We start from the raw sequence: 21541 nt of genomic DNA, 5'->3' as shown, positions 1-21541 counted from the left end.
AACTGACAGGAAGCACAAGTAGCATTGGTATGGGTGGTGGCAATTACTGGCTACACCATTGTTCTCGCTGCCGCCAGTCGCCACTATCCTGCACAATTGCATATAGTGCAGATAATTTAGTGCAGACGTGCGCTCGTTTATGTCCCCTCTCGGTGTCTCCGAGCGCTCCCCTACCGGTCGGAGACGGCGAACCCGGTGTACGGCGCTCACCTGCCGGCCGGACAAGGCGCACCCAGTGTGCGGCGCTCACCTGTCGGTCGGGCGAGGCGCACCCAGTGTACGGCCGTCCGCCATACCTGCCCGGCGTGACGTCACACGTCCGCCGCGACTGGCCTCAGGTGAGCGCGCGTGCGACGGCGGGCGGCGGCACGGTGGGGAGTGAGGAGTCATTGTGCGCCACGAACGACTACCGGGTCGCTGCTGCTCCTGTAAGAAAGGTAAGAGATATGATGGACTTATTGGTGATATCTCATTGTGGGGGACTGCTGGGAATCGATAGGTGTCGTACCGTGATCCGCACACATAGGAAGGAAAGGCGGGCAATCGTTTGCAAGGAAAGGGCGTTGCCCCGGACATTCATACAAACACGTCACCCGTTAACGTTCAGATTCAAATGCTTACTGCCTGCAAATGCCAAGCAAATTCAACTTTCATGCTTTGGAGAATGTATCAAAGTTGGCGAAGTTCTTGTGATTCTCACAAAAGTCGCCTAGTTTTCAAAATGCATATCGATATACCTACATAAAAAGTCAAAGTTCGTTACACATTCTACTAGGATGTGAGCGTTGTATGTGTGTGTGTGTGGGGGGGGGGGGGGGTATGAGGATGTAAAATCCACCTACTCCACTGGCTCTCATGCATTCGCTTAATTTATGTGTTTGTAAATGTGTAAATACGCCTTTTAATGTGCTTAAATACGCTTTTCGTATTACTCGGGCAATTACATAAGCTCTCTGGCATCAAACGCAACTAAAACTTAAAATTTTGATGAATATTAAAACGATTATTATTCTGCAGTGGTATTAAACCTAGCTATTGTGCAAAAGTCAATCGTTTGTAACGAGACAGCACGCACTACCCAGGCTCCAGTGATATGACCCAGACGATTACCCACGTTGCGATGTCTGCCGGGCAGGTGGCCGGTGGTGATCTGGCCGGCCGTCTGACGTGATGTCAGGATGAGCGTCCAGACGAACAACATCACCATCTACCCGCCGGGCCACCCCGCCTACTCGCCGCCGGCCTGGGACGACTTCAGCGGCTTCTACATCGGCCTGGGCATCAGCCTGTCGCTGCTGCTGCTGCTCGCCTTCACAAACTTCGTCTGCTGCTGCTGCTGCCCCAGGTAGGCTGCGCGGCCGGGTCTGGGCGAAAGGAAGGGAACAGAGGAGTGAGAGGGACACGGGACGCATGGGGTCAATCAAGAGGGGAGGTGGTATGGAATTACGCTTGGCAACCGAATGACAAGAATTAAGAATATGTCGCGTAATTTGTGTTAGTCCTGACGTATTTTCGTTGTCTTAATTGTTTCCGATTGTTTAAATTCCCCAAGTCGTCTTGTTTTATATTTGTTTGTTTATGCTGACACGCTTGTCTGTGCGTTTCGCCAGGTACAAGGAGTACATTCGCGATCCGAGAACCGGGAACCGCTGGGCATTACCGTTATTTATAATGTCGCCGAAGCACGCCCAGCCGCTGGACTACTGAGCTGATCGCCGAGTGGTGTGGTCAGAGACTAGCACAGACGTTTAGAGAGGACCTCGAGTGAGGGAACTTGTAGAGGAGTGTCGGTGTAGTGTCAGGAGGAACGTTCGGTGCCGCAGTGGTAACCCAAACTTGGTAACAAGCTCAAAGTAGCGTACTATCAACGGACACAGAGGCCGCCTCTGACGAGCCCCAGCCATGGTGTTCCCCGCGTGGCCGCCGCTGGCCTGTCTAACCCTGTTCGTCGTCGTGGTCATCATTCTCATCCTCAAGTTCGGCCACAAGTGTTTCGGCTCGCGCGTGACGACGCTGCCCCAGGAGTGGGAGCGGCGCCCGTCGCGCTACCAGTACCAGATGGAGGTGCTGGACACGTCGCTGCAGCAGCCGACCCAGTCCAAGCAGCCGCTGGACGCCGGCGGCCTGGTGCCAGTCACGTACGGCTCGCGCGAGATGCTGGGTCAGTATGATGACGAGCCGCGGCGCATCATTGACACCCGCTACCCGGCCAGCGACCTGGACATTATCGAGCCGACTCCGCAGTACGCCACCGGCTCGGTGGAGGCCGCCGTCTGAGGCGGGAGGAGTAGGCCGGCGAGTGTAACGCTCATTGGTGAGCACAGAGTGAAGCTCGAAGTAGAGACCACAATGGTCAGCTGAGCCAACATAGCCAACGTGCGCCGCATTGAAAATTAGAATCTCCTTCGATCTGTGTACCGTTTGAAGATCTGACCACTTAACACGAGAGACTGTGTACACCATCAGTGGAACAGACTGTAGCCAGCTATTACTCTGTAGCTTTGAACGATGAATCTTTGATGCTATACTGCCCGTCCCAGTGGCATGGACGAATGGTTCCATGGTCCGATCAGGAGTGTACAGGCTTCCATTCCCAGCATTTTGCTGAACGTTCCGTCCGCGAGTTGCACATGAAACGCATAGTTTAGTGTAGTTGATAAGGATGAGTGTATTGCTGTATTGTCAAGCGGGATAAAGTAAAAATGGCTTTCAGCTCTCACAAAAAGCGATTGTTCTTATGCGAACGTTTACAGTAAACGCCTATTGAACTGCTATTGGTATTTTCAACTGCATTTTCGGGACCCGTAAGCGATTCATAACGCAAATGTGATAATCAGCCGACAAATATTTTGTACTCTTTATCCCACTGTACCCGTACTTTGAGGCAAAGTGTTACGTACATTGCGTGCATCCGTCCATACACAACATTCCATGTTTAGAGGACGTCGAGCGACCATCACCACCAGCTGTGTGCTGTTAGTGGTACGCTGCGTCAACTTTTGGCGAGCGTGCGTGAAATCGTGCGAAATACATGTCTGTAAAATATCGCTATGGCTTGTGTAAGAAATGCTCCCGAAGACTGTAACAGTATCCAACCCATTCTTCGATCGCATAATCAATCGTTGCGTTAAGGCAGTTGAACCGCAATGGCTGACCAGAGTTACTTGTTCAGAATAGTAGCGATTCAGTCCCTCACCTCGCTTAGTACCGCAACTCCACCAATAATCGAAGTGTCAGCGACACAAGACCCGTTAGTGAGAAAAATTTCGGAAAACCTGAAACGTTACATTTCTCAGACTTCATTACAATGTTATACTGTATTCACATGAGAGTGGGACAGAGTATGATGATACAATGTGAAAATGTATGTGTGGACAAATAATGGTCCCGTGAGATCACTCTCGCATCTCGCCATCTTCGTCGTCGTCCTCGCCGCCTTTGACGTATAGTACGTTGTTACAGCGGATCAGAACCTCACCCAGGCTGCCCGTGCAGTTGCCATCAATGAACTCCTCGGTGTTGGCCAGCTAAAACAGAAAGAACACAAAATTATCAGTAAACATACCTAGTGTGCATAGTACTGTTAGCAGAAAGGTGTATTTTACAAGCTGATGTCATATGATGTTCATGATGCTGATGTGTCTCAGATAAATGGGGTGATTACAATCTATTGAAAATATAAAATGGTACTATGCTGGATATGGTGAAGTGACCATAGAAAGCAAAATACAAGAGCAATACAACAAGGTGCTAGCACCATGATATTGTACATGACCTGATTATACAGGGCACTACAATACTAGGCATGAATCTTTAACAGCTATTAAATACTTTTATGCTAGGTAGGTACCAAAGTTTTGCTGATAAGAGTTACATAAAAGAAGCATACTGAGCCATAAAGTTTTTCAAAAGTAAAAATTGGAATAAATTAATACCAAATAACTTTCTATCTGTTTGTTACATTTAAAGTTTCGCTTGAAGTGATACTAACCTGCAGGTTCATGTAACCATCCACTGACACCAGGAATCCCTTGTACTCCTGTCCCCACTTCAGCTTCACCAACACAGACTTGCCAGTAAGGTTGTTCAAAAAAGGCTTGGGGTTGATAGGCATAGGGGCCTGAAATGGAACAATATTCAAATCAATGTCTATACAAATCAGAAAAATACAGAAAAGTTTAGTTTAGAAAAATAATATTCTATGGATCAGGCAGCTTATGAAAAAGCTTCAGCATATCAGGAGGCAGGTGACTCGTACAAGTTACCAGATGAATTGATGTGCTGGTGAAATTGGACAGATTGAGAAATTTGATGCAACAATTACCTTTTTAAAGTTATGCACTCTAAGAACTGTTATACAAATGTTAGGTACCAAGCAGTAAATTGTTTGCCATTCAATCACTTATTACCTACCAACCAATGTTGAATCTAGAATATCACTAGGCATGAAAAGACCATTGCTGCATTTATTTTCTCAGATGATTCAATTATAATGCATAATAAGCTACAAACTACAAAGTAAATGAAAATATAAGCAATAGAACCAGAGAAAAAAAAACATGTAGGTAGTGTGCGTAAAATTATCCCTGATACTAATTCCCTGCAGGGGAGAATCTGCGGACCTCGGGTGGTCGGATGTTTTCCGCGTTAGGGGTGGGAGGTATTTTTGATAGTGGTGATTAAATGGTTTTTACTTTTGATTTTTTAAAGATAAACTGTGAGATGTGATGACATATTGTGTGTGATGTAATGTCATAAGTAACTTAGTGTTTGCAAGCTAGAAAATCAAAAGTACCGTAAACCGGGGTGACAATGATACCCGGGGTGACTTTGATCATAGACCAATTTTGGGCCTCAAATGAGCAATTAGCTGCTGTGAACTGTATTTTCTATGCCAATAGTTAAATAAAGCAATGAAGCATTATATCAGACACTTTGGGTCCCAGTTAGAATAATCATGTTCATGTCACAGCTTGTTTTTTTGTTGTCATTGGCATGAAGTATAAATTCGCTAGCATCTCCAGCAAAAATAATGGTAAAGATGAGAAAGACCCAGATAAAGAAAGAGAAAGGAAAGGCTTAGATACTGATGATGGAGGATGAGCATTGAGCTGCTCTATCTCAGTGGTAATTGGAGCGTCAATGGGAAGTGAAAAAGACAATCAGCTGGGAGGGGCATGAACAGTGTGGCAAGTGGTCCCACAGTCACCAGCAGACAAAGTGTGATGTAGAACAGGTAGCCTGTGGCTTAGGACATCTGTGACTGTTACTTAATCTTGAAGTCAGAGGTTAAAGTAGCTAATTTTGCTGCTTATAGCTCTGTAATGTCAGTTTAGACCCAGAGCATGCAACTTAATTTTAATACCTCAATGATTCATAGTTTTACTGTAAAATGTGTGAGTTTTTGTCAAGCAAAGCCTTTGATTTTATTCAAAACATGTAATTTTATCACACAAGCCCCTTCTGAAGGCTCCTATGGCACACATAAGGTGATTTTAATGTAGTGATCAGTCACCCTGACGTCTGGGTGAGAATGATCAATTTTTTGGTAAAAAAATAAAATATTTATGATAATTTCAAGGCATTTATTGTACTCAGTTAGATAGAGAATTGTCCAATTGGTATGATGAAACAGTTTCCAGAGTGAAATCTCAAGTGATATACAAGATATTGTACCAAACTGGTCAAAAGTGATAAAAAGTCACCCCGGTTTACGGTAAGTCAAATTACTGTGACTGTCCAGGGATAGCATCTGTGATGCCTAACGCTGAAATGAGGGATAATAACACATGGAGGATTCTCACCTGAACCAGACATACCAAACTAAGGTTGACATGAATAATTTTCTGAATGATTAATATCTAAAGGGTAACGTTTTGCGGATGCCAAGCACACGCCCTATCATCAGCCAATGAAAATTATGCCACAGACGCAGGCCGGAGAGCTGGAGTCCACATCAAACTTCAAACAGACAGGTTCAATGCATAAATTAAAGATCCAAACATCTTAATTTCAAATACACCATGACTATAGAAGAGAGAAAAAGTTTATCATACTTACAGCCATTTTGTTATATCCTTATCAGGCGCAATTAATAAAAACTATTCAGCATCCAGCCTCCACCACGCGTGTACACACACGAGCCACGAAGGTAAAGAACGTTTCTGTCCCACTGTTCAATATGTGACAAACGAACGCTGAGAAGAGCAAGTTGCCTGGCAACGTCCTCTGAAAAGTCAATAAAAGTTCTCGATTGCCTGGCGACTGGGCAAGAGATACCACTGCTTCGGCTTTTGAACAGAAATTACAGAACCGGTGGTGCGCCAAGTACGCAGCATTCAGCGCCATTTCAAGGATTACTTATTTGTGCCGTTAATTTGCAGACATTATCATGGGCGCCGCCACCGGGGGGGACGGGGGGGACGCGTCCCCCCCCCACTCTCAGAATGGAAGGGGGACGTCCCCCCCAAACTCATTACGGAGCGAGCGAAGCGAGCGTAGTCTTTCGGGAAATTTCTGAATTCTGAGTATGAGCGGCCGGCCGTGGTCATGCTTTTGCGAGACTTATATCTCAGGAACCACTTGACTGATTTACATGCGGTAATTTTTGTAGGGTAGCTTCATTCCTTCTAACAAGCATTGAACTATTCTCGATGCATGTGGGTGACCCATTATGCACCTGCCACGTGAAAAACGAAGAGGTCAGTTTTGTAACAATTATAATATCTCGGTAACATACTGGGCCGATTGCGCTGAAAGTTGGCATGTAGGTAGGCACCCACTAGGCAATGCAATCCTTGACCATGTGCCACAGTTGGGGGTTGCTGCTGCACGTGCGCACATGCAGGGGTCGATTCCCGATCTCGAGAACGGCTGAACCGATTATGCTGAAAGTTGACACATGGTTAGGGAGTAGGGACCGGTTAGTAGGGTGCAGTGCACAAGTTGGTTGGAGGTACCCCCTCGCAATTTCGTACGTGCAAGGCCCACCCCTCGCTCGCTCCGTTGGTCGCCCCAAAAGGCGTTTTACTGGTTGTTTTCCTACTCGAAATTTGATTAGGCCCTTCGGTCCAATGAGACCATTTCAGAGCGGGAGGATGAAAGAATCAGTGGGAGACATTGGTCTGGGCAGCCACGCCAGTGAGCCACTTGGGCTGAACCCGACCAATTGAACAGGCAGCCCAGCCCACTGGCACTCACTGCACCCGACAAAGGACTATAGCTCCAGTGGAGCCATTCCCGCATGGGATAAAGTTGCCCGTCCAGCCCGGAGCAGGGGATCGCGGCGTGGAGGAGAAGGATTTGACTGTCCTGAGGATGGAAGAGATGGAACGTTGCCGAATCTGAGAGGGTCCAGGAGGTTTAGATACTCAGTATATGGGGTATGGGCCGACATGCATTGGTCTGACCCCTGCCACCTCGGCCAACAAAATCTCCAGCTCTTATCCGACCCGTCATCGCGGAACTGCCGTTTTTTGATATCGTGATCAACGTGTGTCGCATAACACGACTGGCAGAAAACGGGCATAATATATTTCGTCTAACTAGCCAAGAGCATGATTTTAAACCAATCCGACCTCGGAGTCAAAATCCGAACAATTTCGAAGACTTCAACTCCGACTCTGGCCAAAACTTTCACTCCGACTAATTCCGGCTCCGACCCCACAGTTCTGCAGTCACACTACACTAAATTTTCAGCTTCTAAGAAATAAGCTATACCTACCGTTGACAGGACCACAAAACTTTGAGGCGACTTGACTACTTGACTTGGTGACCTGACCTAAAGTTTTCTGGTATCAAACTTGTTAAACGGGCCGCAAAATTCGTATTTTGGAGCAGTTTTGCCTGATGTTTTTTTGCCAATTTTCGCGGCGCTTCGCGCCGATTCATGCACAAGCCAGAAAGAGAGATTGTAACTATACAACGCCTCCTCCCCCACGCGGGTATGCATCCTATGCAATATGCATTACCGATCAGATTAGTGGCATACATCAGCAATTATACCCTGATAGAACACTAGAGGCTTTGCCGTGTCAAAATTGAATCGGACATCAGATGTGTATATACTATATAGGTAGGTACTCGGTGGGAATTCGGTCTCGGGTCTATTAAAGGAAATACCTAAACTACTTTCCTCAAACCAGTTGTTTTGCCACAGGTTTATGAGTCTTTATGCTTAAAATGGTCAGGAAATAACATAATGAATATTTGCAAAAGGATTTTATTTTTATTCTTACATAAGAAGTTAGGAACCAATTACCGTCTTCCGCAGAGGCCTGATATTGCAGCGGAAGCTGATTACGCGTTGGCCAATCATATAACGTAGTTCAAACCAGCTAAATGCTGATTGGCTGGTATTTTTCCGTAAGGGAATGGATTCCTCGGCAAGGGTCTTCAAAACCTAAGTCTTTAAACCTAAAATCGATACCGATATCTTTGGCTAGGGTGATCGTTGGGCCATAAAAGCTCCTGATTTGTTCTTGTCTCAGCTCAGGCTACAAAACTGTTACTTCAGTTCAAAACCCAATGTTAAAAGTGGCATATTTGCTTTAAACTTTGAATGCATCGGGCCGAAAAAGCCACGGTAAGAATGCCTACTTTTGGGTTTTCAGTCGGTCAGTCCGTCCCCCCCAGTCAAAAATCCGTGGCGGCGCCCCTGGACATTATTAACGAAAAGGTCCACCCTTGGGGACGACGTCAATGCGAATCCCCGACGTCTCCATCTGGATGTTGCCAATCGCTTCCAAATAACCATTACTTTAACGCAAAACAACATGCATTCGTCGATATATTTACTGGGCACTGCATAATTATACACCATATTTTTTACACACCTGATTATATTTTGGGTCATGACTCATGCTTATCACCTATCTTCATGTTAGCCATTTTCACATCTTTTACCCCTAAAAACAATTCCGCTTTGGACTAGAAGACAGCCGGAGTTCTTATCCGATACAAGGCCACGTACATTGTCCAGTAATCGATGACACTGATCGTTTGATTATAAAAGCAAGGAACCTACCCGACCGAACTATAGGAATAGGATTGACAACCCTAATCACCTGGGTTGACAGACGCACAGACACACACACAAGACAATAAACTGTTCGCTGCTGTATAGCCGGCTGCACATCATCCGGGCACAATGTGAGCAGCCTGGAGTGGGGGAGGGGCAATGTTTGATAACCATACCTGCCTGAGGCAGCGGGCGACCGCAGAACCGCACACCCACGTCCCAGGCGCCGGTCACCGAAGAAGCCATAGGAGGCCGACCGACGCGCCGGGCTGTCACAACAGATCAGCTCCGCACCGGCGGGCAGTGCACGGGTCAGGGACCGGCGTCGGAGCACAGCTCAAGCGGGTCCATCAGCACCGGAGAAAGCCAGACGGTATCTTCCAGAAGTCGCTTGCTCCAGGATGGGAGAGCGGACACGATTGCGACTGGTGTTTTTGCCGTCCGTGGCTCGCGATGGTGCCGGCGAACGTGCTACGGCTAGTCCCCAGGAGCGCCACCTCAGCGCCGGCTGGAGAGAGGAGCTCTCCGGGTCGCTGGAGCCCGCCACACCCACCACGCCCAAGGAGACCACGGCACCCTGGAATGGTTCAGGTAAGAACAGGGCCTGATCGTGACTTGGAAAGCTATAAGAACGGTAAAGGAGAATTGGGAGGAGCGTGATGAGCTTAGTATTGTATTAAGCAACCGTTCAAGCGCAGGTCATCGGGGAATTTAACATAGAACCTATTTCCATGTTTCGAAGAACGACATTTTTTGCATCAGATTCCCATTCAGTCATTCTATAAGAAACAGTACCAACCAGTAACGGTAACCACTAATTGCATTGCATCCATTGTTACTAAGGGGAGGGATGCTGCATTGCACCAGTAACGTGCCGTACTGTGGTTCTGCAGGTGAATATCCCCGTCCGAGAGGACTGAGCAGCGCCCCGTACAAACTGCTCGTGCTGGGGGACGCGGGCGTGGGAAAGTCTGCTATCGTGACCCGGTACGTTGCTGACAAATACCAGCCGGACCGCGAGGCCACGGTCGGAGTGCGAACATCGACCAAGACCGGGGTGCAGCTGGAGGAAGGTGCCTTCAATGTCCAGATCACAGAGCTTAGCGGTGAGCGAAAACGGTTAGGTGGGGTGAGGAGAGATTCGTTCAAAGGTGCAAGTGTGATAGTGCACATCGTCAATTAAAACTAACTGCTAACGTTTTAAACTAACGAATTAGACGTTAGCAGACGAAAACTAGCGAATAGGCGTCCCGAAAATGTAGCTGGCAATGAAGGGTGATATTATCGGCTGCATGAAAAACGGGCATATAGCATCGAAGCTACCAAGTCGCATGACTAACTGTCGGGACACCGTTCTGGTAGCAAGTAGCAACTCAGCGAGACTGGGCGACTCATGTTACATGCGGCTGACCGTTTTCCCAAACTCCCGGCCCCGGCTCCCTTTAGCCGAGAGATCGTTCCAGGGGCTGGCGGATGCGTTTTACAAGGATGCTCACGGCTGTGTGGTGGTGTTTGACCTGGGGCAGCGACGCTCGCTGCGCGGCGCTCTCCGCTGGAAGCGTCACATCGACCGTCTGTGCAGCCTGCCGGACGAGCAACGTTTCCCGAGCCTCTTGCTCGCTAACAAGGTGACTAGAGCGTGTCGTGATCATATGCTGATGCCTGCTCATGAGTATTGCGCATTGTTCATGATTATCATACATAACGACAGTCTTTATGATAGCACCTTCACGACTGTTTCTTCCAGTGTGACGTCACTGGAGGCCGTGACGTCACCCAGTGGGAGGTGGAGGACGTGGTCAAACAGGCCGATTTCCTCACTTGGATCGAGGTCTCGGCCAAGTACAACTTCATGGTGACTGAAGCCATCGGGTGAGAACCATGACGAATGGCTAACTCATCGCATCACTGTGACTTGTAGTCCTATTTACCGTGTGATAGTAGTGGAAGACTTCCCTTCAACCCTTCCAGACCTTAGACGCCCCTGTCCCGCGGCCGCAGGTACCTGCTGCGGGTCGTGCTGTCGCGAGCAGGTCCGCCTGGCGTCGACAGCTCCGTGCACCTTACAGACCCGGATGATGAGCCGCCACCATCGCGCTCCTGCTGCGGCGCTGGCGCAGGGTCACAAACAAGGTCGAGGTCAAACGAGAGCCTCCTGGCGTCACGAGGCTCGTCAGATCAACGCAAGGAGCTTTAAAGGGACCCTCCCACATTCAAAAAAGTTTATGAATTGGCATGAAAGTGATGTCGCTCGGTTCAGAAAGAGCGAAAACAAATATCTACCAAATTTCACCGAAAAATATTCACCGGTTTTCAAGGTATTAGACTTTTACTTTTGTTTACTTTTTTGGGATCTCCGATGTTTCTAGCGACTTTATTTTAGAAGTGCGGCGTTTGCGGCAGATGTTGCGCGCAAATAGCATATACCACCGCGTGCTACAAAACGTTTTAGTCAAACATTTAAAAATCGTTAGATATCTGCGCTGACGTCACACATTCAGAGGGGTATTCCTAAGCATTAGCCCCTCTGAATCAAAATGCTGCAATTTTGAAATTCAATATTTCCGATTTAAGGCATTTCTCGATCATGTTGTGAGTGCCGAAACCGGTAATTGTGAGCCAGGGACCCCATTTTGGCTATCTCAACTCAAATCTAATGTTAAGGTGGGAGGGTCCCTTTAATGTCCTTTCTCAAGCGCCTAGGCCAACGGTCTTGGCTCCTGGACGCTTAGGTGCGAAGCCAGAAAAAAAAATTAATGAAAAATACGCGTGCATCGTGGGGGTGTTAAGTTTGCAATGCATATACCAAACTCAAGGCTACTTCTCAGTCCTGTAGCTAAGAAGAATGTGCGGCCATGTCCTGGTGGAACTCTGTATTGTGCAAATTGAAACTGACACATGAGCTGCGTGTATTGCGATTTGCGATTGATTGCAATGGAGTCTAAACGCCTGATTCAACATGCCTCTGCAAATAATGAAGGGAAGTGCAAACACAAACATAAATAAATACCTACCTAAACGATGTTGCCTGGTAAAAAAAAAAAAACTTTGACAAATCTTTACAAATCTTTGACATTTAGGCATCCATGCAATATGCAGCGCATAAATCATGAGATGAGCTAATTATAGGCACAACAGTAGCGATTGCATGAATTCATGAGCACTATGAGAAAAGCCACAGCCCATCGACTCATGATGGCGAACGTCGGAAGCTATAAGGCAAGACAATCAAGACATTATTCCGACCACTCACTCAGAGCAAACCCCCAGCCGAAAGTCACCCCGGTCACGAAGTGTCCGAACCAAGGCAGTCCGAACGGTCCGAATATACTGCCTTGGTCCGAGCCCCGAACCATCATTCGTCGTTCCGAAGTATTGGCCACTCCACCTGTATAGCTGTCCCCGGCCCGTATTCGTATAGCCTGCAGGTCCGCTGAAGTATGCGCTGAAGGCTTTGAGGACTGAGGAGGCCGCTCCCAAGTCCCAGATGTTCTAAGCTCCTGTCCTTTCCAGCACGCGGACTGAGCCGAAGACTGCAACTGAGACGATCAAAGGGCCTTAGATCAAAGCTGGATCAAAGTATGAAGCAAAATTCCCCACGCAGATTACTCAGAATCAAGATTCTTACAGATAACTCAGAATGGCGAATGCTGAGGGAGTTCTATAGCCTTGAGGCGAATGCTGCTTTACGGATATCCATGGGAAACCTCGATGCGGGCAAGGATGCGGGCCTCCTCGATGCGCTGATTCCGAAAATGTACCTCTTTGAGGTGGTATTTTGCACCGCTAACGAGTTAACGGCCAATTAACATCTTAACGGGAAACGGCGGAGTCTTTCGATTTGGTATTTTGCACCGCTAACGAGTTAACGGCCAATTAACATCTTAACGGGAAACGGCGGGGTCTTTCGATTTGGCTGAAAATCAGTATACAGGGCCTCCTTGATGCACTGATTCCGAAAATGTACTTCTTTGGGGTGGTATTTTGCACCGTTAACGAGTTAACGACCAATTAACATTTTAACGGGAAACGGCGGGGTCTTTCGATTTGGCTGAAAATCGGTATACAGGGCTTCACCAATGCGCTGATTCCGAAAAGGTACCGCTATGGGGTGGTATTTTGCATCGTTAACGAGTTAACGATCCGTTAAAATTTCAGCAGCATATATCGATTTCAGCAGCAAATTTTTTGGGTCTTTCGATTTGGCTGAAAATCGGTGTACAGGGCCTGCTTGATGCGCTGATTCCGAAAATGTACCTCTTTGGGGTGGTATTTTGCACCGTTAACGAGTTAACGACCAATTAACATTTTAGCGGGATACGGCGGGGTCTTTCGATTTGGCTGAAAATTGGTATACAGGGCTTCCACCATGCGCTGATTCCGAAAAGGTACCGTTTTGGGGTGGTATTTTGCTCCGTTAACGAGTTAACGATCCGTTAACATTTCAGCAGCATATATCGATTTCAGCAGCAAATTTTTGGGGTCTTTCGATTTGGCTTAAAATCGGTGTACAAGCCCCTCTCGATGCGCTGATTCCGAAAATGTACCTCTTTGGGATGGTATTTTGCACCGTTAACGAGTTAACGACCAATTAACATTTTAACGGGAAACGGCGAGGTCTTTCGGTTTGGTTGAAAACCGGTATACAGGGCCTCCTCAATGCGCTGATTCCGAAAATGTACCTCTTTGGGGTGGCGTTTTGCACCGTTAACGAGTTAACGACCAATAAACATTTTAACGGGATTTTCGATTTTCCGATTTTCAGTCAAATCGAAAGACCCCGCATCGAGCGGGGTCGAGCGGGGTCAATCAGCGCATCGAGCAGGCCTTGTACACCGATTTTCAGCTAAATCAAAAGACTCCGCCGTTTCCCGTCAAAATGTTTATTAGTTGTTAACTCGTTAACGGTGCAAAATACAACCGCAAAGAGGTACATTTTCGGAATCAGCGCATCAAGGAGGCACTGTATACCGATTTTCAGCCAAATCGAAAGACCCCGCCGTTTCCCGTTAAATTGTTAATTGGCCGTTAACTCGTTAATGGTGCAAAATACCACCCCAAAGAGGTACATTTTCGGAATGAGCGCATTGAGGAGGCACTGGATACCGATGCGGGGTCGAGCGGGGTCAATCAGCGCATCGAGCAGGCCCTGTACACCGATTTTCAGCTAAATCAAAAGACTCCGCCGTTTTCCGTTAAAATGTTTATTAGTTGTTAACGGTGCAAAATACAACCCCAAAGAGGTGCATTTTCGGAATTAGCGCATCGAGCAGGCCCTGTACACCGATTTTGAGCTAAATCGAAAGACCCCGCCGTTTCCCGTTAAAATGGTAATTAGCCGTTAACTCGTTAACGGTGCAAAATACCACCCCAAAGAGGCACATTTTCGGAATCAGCGCATCAAGGAGGCCCTGAATACCGATTTTCAGCCAAATCGAAAGACCCCGCCGTTTTACGTTAAAATGTTAATTGGCCGTTAACTCGTTAACGGTGCAAAATACCACCCCAAAGAGGTACATTTTCGGAATCAGCGCATCGAGGAGGCCTTGTTAACCGATTTTCAGCCAAATCGAAAGACCCCGCCGTAAGCCGTTTCCCGTTAAAATGTTAATTGGCCGTTAGGCGTTAACTCGTTAAAGGTGCAAAATACCACCCCAAAGAGGTACATTTTCAAAATCAGCGCATCGAGGAGGCCTTGTTTACCGATTTTCAGCCAAATCGAAAGACCCCGCCGTTTCCCGTTAAAATGTTAATTAGCCGTTAGGCGTTAACAAAGGTGCAAAATACCACCCCAAAGTGGTACATTTTCGGAATCAGCGCATCGAGGAGGCCCTGTATATCGTTTTTCAGCCAAATCGAAAGACCCCGCCGTTTCCCGTTAAAATGTTAATTGGCCGTTAACTCGTTAACGGTGCAAAATACCACCCCAAAGAGGTACATTTTCGGAATCAGCGCATCGAGGAGGCCCTGAATACCGATTTTCAGCCAAATCGAAAGACCCCGCCGTTTTCCGTTAAAATGTTAATTGGGCGTTAACTCGTTAACGGTGCAAAATATCACCCCAAAGAGGTACATTTTCGGAATCAGCGCATCGAGGAGGCCTTGTTAACCGATTTTCAGCCAAATCGAAAGACCCCGCCGTTTCCCGTTGAAATGTTAATTGGCCGTTAGGCGTTAACTCGTTAAAGGTGCAAAATACCACCCCAAAGAGGTACATTTTCGGAATCAGCGCATCGAGGAGGCCTTGTTTACCGATTTTCAGCCAAATCGAAAGACCCCGCCGTTTCCCGTTAAAATGTTAATTGGCCGTTAGGCGTTAACTCGTTAAAGGTGCAAAATACCACCCCAAAGTGGTACATTTTCGGAATCATCGCATCGAGGAGGCCCTGTATACCGATTTTCAGCCAAATCGAAAGACCCGCCGTTTCCCGTTAAAATGTTGATTGGCCGTTAACTCGTTAGCAGTGCAAAATATCACACCAAAGAGGTACATTTTCGGAATCAGCGCATCGAGAAGGCCCTATATAGCAATTTTGAGCCAAAATGAAACACCCCGAAATATGCTGCTGTGAGGCTGATATTCCTTGCTGCTGAATTGACAGGCGTCGTGATTTCATACAATAATCAAAAGTCTTGATCCATCCAAGGCCGTATAAGAGAGGTAGAATCATCCCGCAATTTCCAATGGACCGGTCGCTAAGCATTAGCGTGACGTCACTGGTGGAGACCGCGCGGCGCCCGGCTCCAAGCCGTACGTCGGGTACATTTGGCACTTCATCGTTGTTATTACTGAACGTAACGACAACTTATGACCCTTAATAACTTTTTTACCCACCTAAAGCTGATTTCCTTGCCGATACATTGCCGACCCGAGCCCCACGGTTGACAATCTTGGGATATGGGTCGGATGGGCGACCTCGCGACGGGAGAAGGAACGATTGGCAATTGTTGTGTCCCGCACCGCCGATTGCATTCTCTATCTGTACCCGGAGGGGGGGCAGGGGGCACGTGCCCCCATCGGATCAGGGGGCCTCTCGGGCCCGAGGGGCCCTGCAGGGCCCCTTGGCGTCGCATGCGACGCCAATTGGCGGCTGAGGGTCCACGCTGGCATTTTCGACTCAGAAGGGCCCCACAGGGCTCTAAAGAATACCTTATGTGCTCCGAATAGCCACACTTCTCTCCATAAGAGCCACACACCGGCTTTTTATTGTTCCTTGTCGGCATTTGAGGGCCCCTTGCCGGCCTCTCAGGGCCCATTGGCGACCTCTGAGGGCTACTTGCCGGCCTCTGAGGGCCCTTACCGGCCTATCAGGGACCAGCAGCTCTAAGGGTTCCACACACGCCTGTGATGACCCCCTAAACCAATGGTTGAAGGCCCCCACAACCAGTGGCGGCGGAAGCAGGGGGGCAAGGGGGGCAGCTGCACCCTAAAGCTATGGAAAGGGGCGCCTCGAAAATCTGTAGAGGAGGCAGGAAGTTAAGAGGTGCGGCAGCCATAAAGCTGAGCAGTGCGACACCGCAACTGATAAAGGCACTTGTGACACGAAGAGGGTGGCAATGACGTGGGAAAAGTATCTTTTGATATGCTGAAGAGTGGAGGGCATCCTTATCTGAAACAAAAGCAGATGTTGCCGACCCTGTCGAATATAATCTTGCCAGGCGATAAAGGCTAGGAGGGCGCAACCACTCGAGAAGCGCGCCATGCGGAAGAGGGGCGCCTGCATGCGAAAGAGGGGCGCCTGTGTGTGGGACGAAAAAGAAACATTTATGGAGACGTCTTTGAAGGCGATAGCCTCCGAACACCAACACGAACATATGAGGGCTTATAGCGTTGCAGGCTCCATGCGACAAAAAGGAGCGCCTGATGGCCGATATGCGAGAGGAAATTAGTTTGTGTAACATTTATCGGGGGCGGTTTGCCGTTTACAACATATGAATGTTAAGGGAGGTCCGAGATTGGGGCCTGTAAAATTGCACTGTCCGTATGGGCGGTTACACCCCTAGTGCTAGGGCGTATTTTGCTATTTTTTTTTTTTTTTACTAGGGAGATGATTATGACCAGGAATAGCACTCTGCAAACTTCTATGGGCGCCTGTATAGGGGCGAAACTGATTTTCCAGTGCAGGGACGGCCATCGGCATTGTGGGGCGGCATTCATTCCACTGGGGCGTCTGCCAGTGTTGAAGGGCGGTATTCATTTCAATGGGGCGCCCGTTGGTGTTGATGGGCGACATGTATCACCTGGGGCGCCTATCGGAGATTGGGGCGGCATTAATTTCACTGAGGCGCCTATCGGCGTTGACGGGTGGTATTTATTCATCCGGGGCGCTTATCGGTGGTATAGGCCGGCATTCGGTTCACTGAGGTACCTATCGGTGTTTAACCCTCGCCCTGGCAGGGCATTTTTCATAACACGGCCTGGCAGGGGGGGGGGGGGGTCGATGCGACCCCCCTCGCGATTGGCTCCTATGGCACCTAGAAACACCAAATTTGGTAGGTAGTTGGGCCCCTTGGAGTTCTCGCCCCTGTGTAAGTTTGGTTGCTCTAGGTCAATATGTAGGGGGGGTTTTGGGGGGTATAAATGTAAAAATTTCGCTAAAACAGGTCAACAGTTTTTCACTTATAACTTTTGATCTAATTAAGATAGAGCAAAACGAAAAGCACCGGTGAACTCAGCACGTCAAGGCGCATCGAATGATATACTTTTAAGCTTGCTTAAGTGTACTTAAAGTTTTTCTTAAGTCAACTTAAATTAATAAATTAAGTTCAAGTTAACCAAATTGCATCATATTGCATATCATTCGATTCGGCGGTTCACCAGGAACACAATGATACCATTTTTTAAGCTCTAGCGTCATTATGTGCCAAGTTATTGGCAAAAACGTCATTTGACCTCAGTTGACCTCATTTGACCTGACCCATGGATAAGTACGCCAAACAAAGAAGCACCAAGTGACCTGCTGTTAAGTACTATGGTTTCAAAGCACAAAAGTGATAGAACGAAGCGGACATCTCCAGTATTTTCCGAATTTAGTATTTTCCCATAGGCTTAACATTACGACGTAATGACCTCTAACTGACCTCAGGTCAGTGACCTCAAAAAACCCGAACTATACAGGGTGTCCCATAAGTTCCTTCTCACCTAAATTTTTCTTTAAGAGGCTCTCTTATTTAAAGCCACGCTTAATTTATTTTGTAACTGAGCTTTTGGGTTTGCCATGGCAACTGTGAATGTGCTCCACGGTAACTAATTCGTCTAGACAAAATATTTTTTGCCAGAGAGTTCACTTCCTTTGGAGACGGCTTACGCCGCAACATAGAGGTCTCTGATACGGGAACGTCTCGGTATTTAGACCGCACTGGGCCATTTACGACGGTTGAGGGTGATTGAGGCCATCCAGTATGTAGCCAATGTCTGTCGCTAACTGGACGCACAGTCAACAAGTGACGCCGATGATTTGTCGGGAGTCAATCGCTGCAAGTTTATGCTCTTTTTTTGTCAGCTTTCACGAGTGAGCCATGTGGCCAAAACTGTGTGGCGCCAAAATGGCCGTCAAAAAGGTCTTAGCGTTAGAAAGTTGGTAAACAGGCTTTTCAGGATGTATTACCAGCTGTCTAAGAGTATCATTTCGGGGTACCTAACTCAAGGTGACTTAAGCTCTACTTACCGGAGGGCTCAAAACAGTCAAAAACGTCTTAAAATGGCCAAACATGTGTTTCGTTATGCCTGAGGCTAAAAAACTGGAGGATCTATGACATCAATGTGGTCATCTGGACTACCTAGTCCGTGCTCGAGATAAAACACCCGTCCGAACCCCAAAACGGTCCCATATGGGCGACGGAAAAGGCCTTTGTGTCATCCAGCTTTATTCCTATGCAAAAGGCCAGGGTCACGGTAATGTGGGGTAATATGCGTCCAGACTCCAGACACTGATCACGTTGCGAATGATGCTCTAGAAACAGTCTTGGGACGCAGAATGCTTCTCCAAGAAGATCTAGGAGGAGTTTCAGCTTTCTAGCTTAACTTGAACCGCAAGTATGACACTATGACCACATTTTTTTTAGTAGAAAATGGCATCCGGGAGGTCGTAGGCCCATCTTCAAGCAAGACAGTGCATCAGTGCAGGGGTCAAGCAAAGCATAAAAGCAGTGCCAGGAGACTGTGATAGGCGTGTGTGGCAAGATCACATCCCAGGCAACTCATCGGATCCAAATTTCATAAAAATGTGTTGGGAATATTGAAATCGAGGCTCGTCGAAGCGAAGCGGTGTTCCAGCATTGAGGAGCTCACGGCGCATGCCAAGTCAGTCTGGGCTAACTTCAAGCCTGCTATGCTGCCAAACATGCCGGTTGGCATGTCGCAGCATGTATTCATGTGTTTGCTCATGAAATGGGGAGCACATTGAGGGGTTATAAACATATCAAAACGCAATGTACTATGTTTTACATGCAAACAAAAGGTGAGAACGAACTTATGGGACACCCTGTATGTTATACAACTCGGTGAACCTAGCACATCCTGAAAGTTTGAAGGAAATCAGTCCAAAACTGTGAGTTGGACAGGTGCAAAAAGAAAATTGAAATTTGACCATGACCTTGTACCGGTTTTTCTGACCTGGTGACCTGACCCAAGGTCACCCGGACCTGAAATTTTCAGGTCATATGTAAAAAGGCTGCCCCATAGGCTGTGCCAAATTTGGCGGCGCTGCGCGCCGCCGTTTTTACGCTATCTTCGAAAAACCTTAGGGGGGGGGGGGTCGCATCGACCCCCCCTGCCAGGGCGAGGGTTAAGGCGGCAGTAAATCCACTGGTGTCTGGGGCGCCTACCGGCGTCGAAAGATGCGGAGCATCTTATGATATGGTGATGAGGTTGTTTCTAAACGAACATTATGGAGGTTACATTTACGCTATGGAATGTAGCTAACTATTTCTCGTTACATAAAAACTGTAATTCTGAACGTGTTAACAGGTACAACACATTGTCAAACGTCTCTTCACTGTTTGTGTTACTACAACCGTGTATATGGTATAGGGGCGCCCAGGGGGAAGGGGCGCTTCAATATCGTTTGCACCCCTATCCTAAAATACCTTCCGCCGCCACTGCCCACAACGGCGCCTGCGAGGGCCCTCACCGGTGGCTGTGAAAGCCCCAAACCGGTGCCCAGCTGAGGGCCCCACACTGGCACCTCTGAGTTCAACCGGCATCCCTGAATGAAGTTCCAAAGGCCCAAACCAGTGCTTCTTCTAGAAATTGAATTTGCCGTGGGACCTTGAGGATCCTGGATCTTGATTTTTGGTCACGGCACAAGTCTGTTCTTAAGGCCATATATCGGCGGCTCTGAGGGCTCAACGCCGGAGCCTCTTACGGCCTAAGACGGGACCTTCGCATCGGACGGCCACTCACCGGTGACTTTTGAGGACCCCACACCGACGACTCTGAGGGCCCCCACCGGCGTCTGAGAGTACCTTGCTGGTCTCTGAGGACTCCGCAGGGCTCCTGAAGACACCGCAGACCTCTTGAGGGCCCCTTGTCGGTCTCTGAGAGCCCCTGTCGGCTTATAAAGGGTTCGAGCCAGCAGCTCTAGGGGTCCCGCACCCGGCTGTGATGACCCCACACTGCAGTTGAGGGCCCACAGGCCACAATGGCAACTGTGAGGACCCTCACCAGCGCCTCTGAGGGCCACACACTAGCACCTCAGAGGGCCCGCAGCGGTACCTCTGGGGCCCCGCACCAATGCCTCCGAGGGCCTCACACCGGTACCTACCTCTGAGGGCCCACACCAGTGCCTCCAAAGGCTTCATAACCGGTGGCCCTGAGGGCACTACACCGGTGATTTTTGGGGGCCTACCGAAGGCACAACACAATCCCTTAGTCTCGCTGAGTTTCTATCCCAATCCCATACCGGCTTCTATCCCAATTCCGGCTCAACTAATTAGCAGCCCCCCCCCCCCCCAATGGGTCAGCGGCGCCGCGCCGGTGTCGGTGCCGGGGGCCAGCGCCATCGGGGCGGCAGTCGGCCACGCGCACTCAATGGTTAGCGCTTAGCACCGGCGGCTAGCGCACGCCCGGCGTGTTATTGGCCGTGAGCCGCTCCAAAACGGCTGAAGTAGCTGGTCGATATAGGCATTAAGCAGATGAGAAGATGCAGGTGGATTAATGACCGGCAAGCTTTTGTGCTTTACGAGGGCGAAGGGTCGAAGTCGGCTGCTAAGCCGTGAGCGGATTTTATCAGATGCCGGTTCACTATGACCTTTATCCGGGTCCTGGTCCGCTGACGCACTCTTGGAGAGCCGAATCACAGCAAAACTTCATCCACGACTGTACTTACGGCTTACGCTTTTCTGAAAACGTCTGCGTTTGGCCTACGGGCCCGGCCGGCCGGCCGGACGGCCCCGATTGGCGATCCACCAGTGACGTCACTGGTAGTGTTAAGCTGATTGGCGAATAATGCATGGGGAAAACCGGGACGACATCCCCCTGGATCCATCTACATATATAGCGCGACTGCCATGAACTATGAC

At 48.5% G+C, this 21541-nt stretch overlaps 4 protein-coding genes across 4 annotated transcripts in view; 2 read left to right on the top strand and 2 right to left on the bottom strand.

Annotated features, from left to right (window-relative positions):
- LOC122387683 (heat shock protein beta-1-like) overlaps positions 1-861 on the bottom strand; it is a 47198-nt gene extending 46337 nt beyond the window's left edge. Inside the window, exons 1-2 of the mRNA XM_043378088.1 lie at positions 843-861; positions 251-333 (exon numbers count right to left, since the gene is read on the bottom strand). Of these exons, the coding sequence (XP_043234023.1) occupies positions 251-333; positions 843-861 (102 nt within the window). The remainder of the gene's footprint in view (positions 1-250; positions 334-842) is intronic.
- On the top strand, positions 317-3051 carry LOC122387673. Its single transcript, XM_043378062.1, has 3 exons — positions 317-437; positions 1136-1345; positions 1611-3051. Exon 3 carries the CDS (start codon positions 1903-1905, stop codon positions 2275-2277), a length of 375 nt encoding a protein of 124 aa, XP_043233997.1. The 5' UTR covers positions 317-437; positions 1136-1345; positions 1611-1902; the 3' UTR covers positions 2278-3051.
- Positions 3052-3302: 251 nt separating this feature from the next.
- On the bottom strand, positions 3303-6180 carry LOC122387675 (small nuclear ribonucleoprotein F). Its single transcript, XM_043378064.1, has 3 exons — positions 6061-6180; positions 3992-4120; positions 3303-3527 (listed from the first exon to the last, which is right to left on the bottom strand). The coding sequence occupies exons 1-3, from the start codon at positions 6064-6066 to the stop codon at positions 3396-3398; spliced, it is 267 nt and encodes an 88-aa protein (XP_043233999.1). The 5' UTR covers positions 6067-6180; the 3' UTR covers positions 3303-3395.
- Positions 6181-9256: 3076 nt separating this feature from the next.
- LOC122387682 (ras-related protein Rab-7L1-like) lies at positions 9257-11216 on the top strand. The gene is made up of 5 exons (XM_043378087.1): positions 9257-9610; positions 9913-10125; positions 10382-10647; positions 10767-10891; positions 11021-11216. The coding sequence occupies exons 1-5, from the start codon at positions 9421-9423 to the stop codon at positions 11214-11216; spliced, it is 990 nt and encodes a 329-aa protein (XP_043234022.1). The 5' UTR covers positions 9257-9420.
- The last annotated feature ends 10325 nt before the right edge of the window (positions 11217-21541 follow it).

This window comes from Amphibalanus amphitrite, unplaced genomic scaffold (assembly GCF_019059575.1).
Source record: "Amphibalanus amphitrite isolate SeventyFive unplaced genomic scaffold, NRLGWU_Aamphi_draft 000294F_arrow, whole genome shotgun sequence".
Classification (NCBI taxonomy): domain Eukaryota; kingdom Metazoa; phylum Arthropoda; class Thecostraca; order Balanomorpha; family Balanidae; genus Amphibalanus; species Amphibalanus amphitrite.
Note: the sequence above shows the minus strand (reverse complement) of the source record. Positions and strands in the feature narration are given on the sequence as shown.